Consider the following 9,984-nt stretch of genomic DNA (forward strand, 5'->3'; position numbering starts at 1 on the left):
ACAGCAGCCAACATAAAATATATATTAATATACACAATGTGTTAGATAATTATTTAATTTATTATTAATAATAATCAACATAAACAAGTATTCCGCCAAGAAATGTAGTTCCTTCAGAGTACGGTATCGTTGCCAAACAACCATTGACCGCTGAATGAGGAGAAGGACACTTGGTCGCCCATCACTCTAAACTGCAGATGTTTCATGATTTTTTAAACCTTTTTTTTCATATAACAGTAAACATATGATAACACAGCACTGTTCAATGCAAATCCTTTCAGTTTATAAGTGTTTTTGGTTGTCAGATTATCACCGCGAGTCGTCTGTCAGTCTGACGACGCCACTTTTCTCACACTGGGCCTGAATCTCAAATGGCTCACTGCTCCCTACACAGTGCACTACATAGGAATTTAAATACTGACTCCTGCAGCCCAACGGAGCAAAATATCACTAAAAATGGTTATTTGGGATTCATCTACACTGATACTGGACAAGCAGTCACTGTTTGACAGAAGAAGCTAGAATTTCTAAATGTAATGTTAAACAGCAGATTATTTAGGGAGTACGGAGCCGTTTGGGATTCAGTCTGGGTTCGACTTCTGACTGAAACATGGACATTTGAAGCATGTAAAACATTCAGGTGACATTCTTTAGACTTTTATTTTGCCGTTATTCAGTGAATCATACCGTAAGTACTTTAATTCAAGCCTGTGATATTAATGATGGAGTTGTTTAGCATGTTTGCTATCTTTTAGCCTGTTGGCTAGCTGACCAGCCCAGTTCTAGTAAAGAAAATAATTTTTCAGGCCTTCAGTTTAAACAAAAACGGGTTCTTACTTCATCAGTTCACTCGGCGCTCCGTGCGAGCAGCATTAGAGTCAAAGATTAATCCATCAACAGCAGAAGGATTGTCGTGCCGTGGCGCAGTGATACAGAGTTCAGTTGCTGTGAGGCGGTCATAGGAGTGGTATATCGTGGATTTTACAATGGCTTCGAACGCGGCTCAGCCAATCAGATTTTAGGACCGGAACGATCCGTTTTATAATAGGTTAACAAAAAACGAAACTTCTGAATAATGAATAAGTAAATGAATCCCAACATGAATGAATATAAATGAATGAATATAAAATTATTAGAGCCAGCCCTAGTTGTCTAATATATACCTGTGGCCAATAAACTGTTTCAGCTCGCATGCCCTGGCTTTTAGTGCTGGCTTTTCCACCTTTTCAACTTACTGAAATGGGTAGTATTTGTGGTTCGACTCCCCCTCCAGGCAGGAATGCCCCTGCTATGATAAAAGTCACTGGACGACCTGCTTCTACATTCGCCCACCAATGTAAGTGGCTCTAAAAAAGCATGTCTGATAAACAACATTAAATATTAAATAATATGTTTACACTAACTGTCATTCTAATTTAGCTGTGTCGTAGCCTTTAGAGTCACACTCACTGAGCTTCACATACAGACAGGGTTAAATGTTTTTTATTGTTAGAAAAATGTAAATTATCAGTTAGTTGTATCCATACCAGCCACAACAAGATGTTAATTATCGGTTATCGTTCTTGATGCATACTTACTGCTCACCGCTGTGCTGCGAATCACAGTGTTGCACAGCTAGTGAGAGGGTCATATCCTGATAAATGGTAAGATATCTATTCTAAGTGTGCTGCTTACATTTATTACATTTACATTTATGGCATTTGGCAGACGCTCTTATCCAGAGCGACTTAAAACTGATCATTTTTACACAGGCAGATGAAGGCAGTGTTAGGAGTCTTGCCCAAGGACTCTTATTGGTAAACCCCAGCCTACAGCGTGGAAGGCAGAGATGTTACCCACTACGCTATAGCAACTACATATACCCACTATGCTCCCCCCCCCACCCTCAGGCACGAAGTCCTCGATAAGCCAGCAATAGGAAAAACTCTATATGACGAGGGAAAAAACTATAAACGCGGCTTAGCGCACTAATCACACGCAGACAGACCGGTGCTCTCGCCGTGTGACGGCTGCAGGAATGAAAGCCACATTGTAATAAGCTCAGTCTCCTTCTAGTGACATAAAGAGGCAGCAGGAATCCTGAATCTCACTCACAATTCCTTTGACACGAGGCAATAAGCATACCTATCAAAGCATGACGTCCGCAAAGAGTGTAGCTCAGCTGTGGGGTTTAAAGGAAAGCAAGAGGGGGATGGTAAGAAAGCTTTAACAACACTGCAGCACCCGAAGGAGTTTTGCTGTGTCAGACCAGGTAAGCACAACACAGCACAACAGAAATGAGGGGACACCAGCACCTTTTTTACTGATAAAAGCCCAAATGTTGCTAGCTATAAGTGCTGGGCTCATACTGTTATTTGGGGCCACAAAGCTGGCAAACCGCTCCCAGGGCCACAAGCTGCCAACCAGCCCGCAGGCCCAGAGCTCATTAGCATCCAGACCCAAAGAGTGTGAGCCGGGCATGGGCAGCACCTCCGGGATCGGTACTCACCACTGTAGAAGCGGATCATGCAGCTGAGGTCCGAGTTGGCGGCTTCTTGCTGCACACGCAGAGGGTCATCGTAGCCCATGGTGGTCAGGTAGTCATACACCATCTGAAGAGGCCGCTCAGAGGAGTCCAGCCTCCTGCACAGTCAGAGATACAGAGAGAGAGAGAGAGACAGGATGACGTAACATAAACTGAGACTTTGCAATGTTAAAACTTTAAATGGAAATCACAGAACTGCAGTGAGCACATACAGCATGGCAACACCAATATGTACATATTTTAATTTAAAAAATAATCTGTCTGCACACATACAGCACTGTGCAAAAGCCTGAGACCGTCTTTCGTTTGTTTAATTTCCAGTCAAAACGACCGTTAAACACAAGTTATTAATTTTTCAGGAGATTTTTCTGGGGATTTTATATATGAGACAAATCCCTTGCACAAGGAAGGGGGAAATAAGTGAATAAGTAAAAAAAACAGGAGTTTCCAAAACTGGAGTTATTAAAAATATGAACTTTGGAGATGTGGAAAAATAAAACTGAAGGCAAATGTCCCGAAAAGAATGGAAGCTGTGGTAAAAGCAAAGGGTAGATGAACAAATTAAATTGAAAAAACTTGAAATCATAGTTTTGTTGTTGAGGCTTCTATTTTTTCCTTACACTGAAAAATTAGTAACTTGCAGCAACTGGTCGTTTTGAGTGGAAATAAATAACAAGTACTATACTTATTTTTTTATTTTACTTTTTACTTTACTATTTAATCAGTCCAGATTTGCAGGGTCAATGTGAGTTAATAAAACATTTGTAAATGTGCCAACTTGGTAAACCTGGCTAATTTTCAAATGAGGTCCCTGATCAGATACACATATTATAATGCTGCACAGACCACAGTGCAAGATTAGCATCACAAAACCCAAACTGGCATTTCAGCTCAGGAGCATCATGGTCATGAGTCCCTTCAATGAAAACGTCTCCAAACAACAGGGACCTCTCTACGGCTCTCTCTCCTTTACTATGTCTGGTAGGAAGAACCGAAGTCTTCTAGTTTGATTGTATTTGTTGACTTTTTCTTTGTTCAACCCTTGTGTGGTGTTGATGTGTGTGTTACTCAGTGGTCTGCTGGACCCACCGCATTATTGTTTATTTAAATCAATACAGCCACAACAATTTATCTAAAAATACCAGATGTTTAAAATATCACAAGCAGCCAGTGTAGGGTTCTCCTTTAGCAGCTGTAGCCAGTCAGCAGCCTGTCCATGTTGTCCACCCTCACATACACACACACACACACACACACACACACACACACACACATATATGTACAAACATACACAGACACACACATTTTACTCCTCGCAGGTTCACCCAAAACCACGTGTAATATAAACGTGTGGGGGGTGAACAGAGTGAAGACACTGAAAATGGGTTATTTTATATGTTCTTTACAGAAAATAAGCCAAGACCAAGAATCTGAGGTTGAAATAATTAATAATCGCATCATTTCCTCTTTTGGTAAACATTAAAAAAATGGTCCCACAGACCCCAACACCACACAAGGGTTAATTTCCACTCAAAACAAACATGAAATACAATTCATTCATTTTTATTTAGGGGTTCCTAAACTGGAGTTAACTTAAAGGTAAACTTTGGAGGTGTGGAAGGATATCCCTGCAGATTTCTTTGAAAAACTGAAGGCAAGAGTGGAAGCTGTGTTATAAGGGAAAGGGTGGACAAACTAAACACTAAAAAACTTGAATTTATGCTTCGTTTTTGAGGCTTTTATGTAATTTTCTGTTAAATGTTGTTCTTGTTTTTCTCATGAAAACGTCCCCAAACAACAGGGACACCTTTACAGCTCTGTCTCTTCTATGTTTAGTAGGCAGAACCCATCTCTTTCGGTTTGACTGTAGCTCCTGCTGCTCTAGAGATCGTCTAGACTCATGGCTGTTGCTCTTGTGTCAAGCTACTGCCTTCATCCACCTGATTAAACGTTTGCCTCATTTAGTCATGCTGGGCCCTGCAGCACTTCCTTAGCTGCCCTTCTATCAGCCTGAGAAGGCTCTGACTGGTGCCCTGAAGCCTGCTACCAACAAGAAGCAGTTTATTTCCATGCACTGCTCTCTCTTTTATAAAGATAAATGGCTGTAGCGACGGGCTAGACAGTGCAGGTTATCAGGAGGACACAATCAGAACCGTTAGAACAGGACAAAGACCTGACTTTCAAATACCACATGGAAAGTTTTACTTTCTAGCTTTAAATTCAGTACTGTGCAAAAGTCAAAGACCATCATGCATTTATTTAATTTCCAGTCAAAATGGCCATTAAAGTACATTATATTTCAGGATATATTTCTATAGATTAAGTATAAGATAATCCACTTACATAAGGGAAGAGAATGTCAATGAAAAACAGATGAAAAAACAAGTGCTTCCAAAAAGAAGAGTTAAAAAATTATTAGACGATATAGAGAAAATGAGACTCCTAATAACAGTGCAAGACCTGGCAAACCAACAAAACTGAAAAATGCATACCTTGTACTTAATAGCCATTTTAACTGGAAATAGGTATTAATAAATACATGAAGGCTGGACTTTCTCACCTTATTGTACTTATATAAAAATCTAAATGTTTACTTTAAAATGACAAAACAACAAAAACGTTTATTTTAAACACGCACAAAATATGAATAAAAAGAACACACATTAAATATGCACAAACATTAAATATAAACTGATTTGCAGCTCCTCCAGCAAAAGCAGTTCTGCTGTCTCGTAACTGAACAGTTCTGGTCTGGTCACCCTATTTGCTCCTAGAAAGAAAACAAAGGCCCGTTTGCAGTGATAGAGCAGATGTGGATTGGTCATGATGAGAAGGGATTGTTGCGGTTGGCTCAGGTTCTCTCCTGGCTTTTAGAGTGAGAGGGTGGTTGACGAGGGAGTGGGAGAAGTAAGGGTTTATTACAGAATTGTGAAAGCTAGAACATTAGAGCTTACGAGAAGGCAAAGAAATGGAGACGGAAAAACGCAGGTACAGCACACACACACACACATACACACATGTACACACACACACACACAGGTGTTTATACACAAACAGTCTCCCTGATGAACCGGGTCCCTCCTGATTACCTCAGCCTGTCCGTCTGGCCTCCAACCTAAGCTCAGGGCTTCTTCCTGAAGAACAATGTGATTTCATCCATTTCAGCAGGCTAGTCATCCTCACAAGGACAGAAAAAGGGGAAAGCATGACTCGTCTGTCTCTCTCTCTCCCCCTCTCTCTCTCTCTCTCTCTCTCTCTCAGACACACCTTCCAAATCTCCGCAGACGCTGCAGAAAGTGGACACTGGGACACAACAGGCCTTTTTATGCGTGCATACAAGCACAGAATCACAAACACAAAGTCAGACACACACAGACACACAGAGTCCTTCAGGGAGCTGAGGCCACGTCGCGACCGTTCTGGACCTTAGCAGGTTTTTGTTTTTTTATTTCTGTCTTACAGCTTTGTGGTCATAAATGCGTCCTTTTTTCCTTACGACACAAGTCATAAACCTGCTGTGGCTCCTCTCACAAGCTAGCGGTTGTGCATGCGTGTTAACACGTGCAAGCTCAACCACGGCATCCGGTCCTGGGCGAACCACGTTTCTCGCAGCGTTCAGATGTGCGTGCATGTGTGTGTCACTGTGAGTGCGCCTGTGGTTTGTGGGTTGATTGCCTTTCTGATAGGCCTGGCTGGGGACGCACACAGCCCTGTCGCTCTGCCAGTCCTCTCTCAAGACAGAAAACAGCTTATCACACTCAGAAAGCTTTTTCCCTCGTGGCCACACTCACAGCCTCCCAATCGACCCAATCTACCTCTATCAAACGTGACAAAGCATCCTATTCTCCTTACAACCCATATGAAACAAACTGCACTGATATTAAAAATAATACCCCACAAATAATCCAACATTTTCGCACCGCAATGAGTAAAACACTCTAGCATTTCCGAGGGTTTCGGTTTATGGTGAACTGCACTAATCTTCACAGCTCAGTAAACTGAGCCATAAAGTTATGTAATTCTGCTCCACTTGGTTTCCGGGTACAATGTTGCCCCTGTATGATTTAAACTCTGTGTAGCAGAATCACAAATAAATCATACAAAGCATCACAAAACCAGTGATGAAAACCAGTGATGATCAAAGCTGATTCGTTGACTAAAATTACTATAAACATAGTTACAATGCATTATTAATCATTTATTAACACTGTAACAACGTCTAAACATACTTCCTGTAATGTAAGTGACATTATTCAAATCTATGCCTACGCTAAGCAACTCCACATTTAGAACTGTATATGTAAAAATGAGCAATTGCTGACTACCAGTTCAGTTCATAAATTAATAAATCAATCAGGAGTGAGGTAAAGTGCATTCACTGACTAAGCAGGATAAAGAATTACGACAGAGTGAGTATCTCGTGTAGAGCGAGGTGGTGTACCAAGCACTGGAACAAACAAGCGTTCAGCAAAAATAGACTAAGAGGAAGTTAAAAAGCCCTTCCCAGTCTCATCAGAAACCAAGAGGGGAGGCAGACGGAGAAAGGAAGAGAAAGGAGAAAGGGTGTAACCCGATTACTAGCTGAGTTAGTGGAGGCCTGCTTTATTCTAGAAAGCTGTCATCATGCATTACATGTCAAGGAGAGGAGGCGGACTGTGACTCTGCTAAAAAGTCAGAGCAAAATCTGCATGTGTGGGTTCAGGAGTTGGCAGCAAGTCAGCGACACTGGTAAATATCTGTTTGTTTTTACCTGATGAGGTCTCCGTGCAGCTGCAGGTACAGGCCCTTGCCGTCACGTTGAGCACACAGCTCTTCCGCTGTGGTGCTGGTTGAACACAGAACCAGTTTGAGGTCCGGCTGTGCCGTAGACGTGGTCTGAGGCCCTGGGACTGGTGCCTGGGGCTCAGTGGGCCCATAGAGACACACACAGCCACGCTGGGCATCCCCCTTGAGCCAATCCCTCTCTCGTGAGCCGAACCGCGTCTTCCTGGTCACACAGCCGCGGCTGCCGTTCCTCTTCATGTTACGCTTGGATATGAGAAAAGAGAGCGGGGTGAGGCTCAGACCACACAAGAAATCAATAACATCATCGGTGCAAACCATAGTCCACCCAACTTTAACAAGGCACATAAAAACACTGTTGCATTTACACCAATCAAGCATAACATTATGACCCCCCCCCCATACTGTAGTCCATCTGTTTCTCTGCATACTTTGTTAGCCCCCTTTTACCCTGTTCTTCAGTGGTCAGGACCCCCATGGACCCTCACAGAGCAGGTACTGTTTGGGTGGTGGGTCATTCTCAGCACTGCAGTAACACTGATGTGGTGGTGGTGTGTTAGTGTGTGTTGTGCTGGTACGAGTGGATCAAACACCTCAGTGTCACTGCTGGACTGAGAATAGTCCACCAACCAAAAATATCCAGCCAGCAGCGTCCTGTGACCACTGATGAAGGACTTGAGGATGACCAACACAAACTGTGCAGCAGCAGATGAGCTATTGTCTCTGACTTTACATCTACAAGGTGGGCCAACAAGGTAGGGGTGGACAGTGAGTGGACACAGTGTTTAAGAACTCCAGCTGCACTGCTGTGTCTGATCCACTCAGACCAGCGCAACACACACTAACACACCACCACGTCAGTGTTACTGCAGTGCTGAGAACGATCCACCACCCAAGTAGTACCTGCTCTGTGAGGGTCCATGGGGGTCCTGACCACTGAAGAACAGGGTAAAAGGGGGCTAACAAAGTATGCAGAGAAACAGATGGACTACAGTCTGTAACTGTAGAACTACAAAGTGCACCTATATAGTAAGTGGAGCTGATAAAATGGACAATGAGCGTAGAAACGAGGAGGTGGTCATAATGTTATGCCTGATCGGCGTAAGAACTGGCAAACCAGCGCAAAACAACAGCCTTCACTGTACTTTCTGACAGTCAAATTAGTGGCACGAAATGGTCCAGCACTCCACCCAGCAACACAGAGCCCGTGTCTGAACCAGCTGCCTTGCTTTCCCCGACTGGGGACTGCTGGGGCCCAAATATTTACACAGGGCACAAACGCCCTGGCGAGAGGCGCGAGCCAGGCCTGATTCACAGACGGGCGGCCAGGCATCAGGTCATTAGTCAGTCTGATGAAATCATACTCCCACAGAGCTGGGCTCCCCGGCGTAGACGGAGAGAGGGCCCAGGCCGCCTGTGGCTGCGGCTGCTGCTTCAGTGCCCACCGCGCAGCGAGGGCTGAGCTCAGACAGCAGCCCACCACCAGCACTCAAGACACTTCTGCAGGCTATTACAAAGATGAGTGCGTTTTACACACCAACACACGCGCGCCGCTGCCACCTATCAATACAGCCATCTATCCAGCTGACTCACCATCAGCAATGATTAGATGTTCCAGTGTGTTCTCTGTGTCTGTGTAGCTCTGCACACTAAGATCGAGATGACAGGCCTCTGTGACTGGACATTTTGGTCTGGCCTAAGATTTACATAAGACAGTAAACGACGAGGAGTGATGCTCATAACATCCAGCACACAGAGCTGTGAATACAAGCCCGTCAGACCCTCGACGAGGATCCTATTATAGACAGTTATTATAGACAGTTTTAGGTTTATAACTGAACACTGATGAATCCTAAATGATGATTCTGAACCTTCTGAAAGTCAGACCTTCCTCCGCCGGGCTGTCACAGGTTTCCCCCCTTAGACAGATTTAGCGACAGTGCTAACAGGTTAGACCGGAGACTGTTACAGTAAGTTAGCTAGCATGTCGCGAGTTACCGTTAACGCGCTGACGGCACGCTGGTGCGAAAGCCCGTGACCGTCTAACCCGCACGGACAGCCCGGCTCCTGACAGATACCATCGCCGAAGGAGGGTCAATGGCGTGCCGAGGCGTTATCGATGCTGTTCACGCATCGAGGCTGCCTCGGCCCTCGTTAACGGGAACGTCCCTGCGCGCTGCGCGTTCACGGCACTCTGTCGGGAGCAAGCTGGTTAGACCAGCGTGGACATGCTTGCCAGGTAACTACCTTTAAAACCCGTATCCCGGTGCCGCCTCGGGCTGCCAGAGCGCCGCGCTCTCCCGCCGCCTCGCTGAGCCCCTGCCTCGGACACGCAGCCCCGCAGCCCCGGCCGCCGTCCTCGGTTTTTCCGCCAGCCTCGGCACTCTGCGCCGGCCTCTCCGCGTTCTCGCCGTCCTTCATCTCGCCTACATTTACGTCTTCGTATTCACCCCGAAACGTCCAGATGTAACGTCGCAATTGACGAGCGGTAAATTCCAGCACAGGAGGCGGCGGAAGAAGCCCATCCTGATTTGGTGAGACGCCATAATGGGACCGAATCGCACGGCTGTCAGATCCGCGCTCAATAAACATGAGAGGGCGGGGCTAATTATTATTCATAAGGCACTGCCCATTCCGGGGCTTCAGATTTCATGAATTATTCATGCAGGCGCTAACGC

General features: G+C 44.8%; 1 protein-coding gene across 3 annotated transcripts in view; it reads right to left on the minus strand.

Annotated features, from left to right (window-relative positions):
• Positions 1–8,999, minus strand: part of phlpp2 (PH domain and leucine rich repeat protein phosphatase 2) — a 50,855-nt gene extending 41,856 nt beyond the window's left edge. Inside the window, exons 1-3 of one of the 3 annotated variants that reach the window (XM_036586638.1) lie at positions 8,900–8,999; positions 7,275–7,552; positions 2,489–2,622 (exon numbers count right to left, since the gene is read on the minus strand). In XM_036586638.1, coding sequence (XP_036442531.1) covers positions 2,489–2,622; positions 7,275–7,552; positions 8,900–8,902 — 415 coding nt within the window. In that variant the 5' untranslated portion in view covers positions 8,903–8,999. Of the gene's footprint in view, positions 1–2,488; positions 2,623–5,613; positions 5,818–7,274; positions 7,667–8,899 lie in introns of those variants that run through there. The other 2 variants (XM_036586637.1, XM_036586640.1) reach the window with 2 other exon arrangements.
• Between the last annotated feature and the right edge of the window lie 985 nt (positions 9,000–9,984).

Source organism: Colossoma macropomum, unplaced genomic scaffold, assembly GCF_904425465.1.
Source record: "Colossoma macropomum unplaced genomic scaffold, Colossoma_macropomum, whole genome shotgun sequence".
Lineage (NCBI taxonomy): Eukaryota > Metazoa > Chordata > Actinopteri > Characiformes > Serrasalmidae > Colossoma > Colossoma macropomum.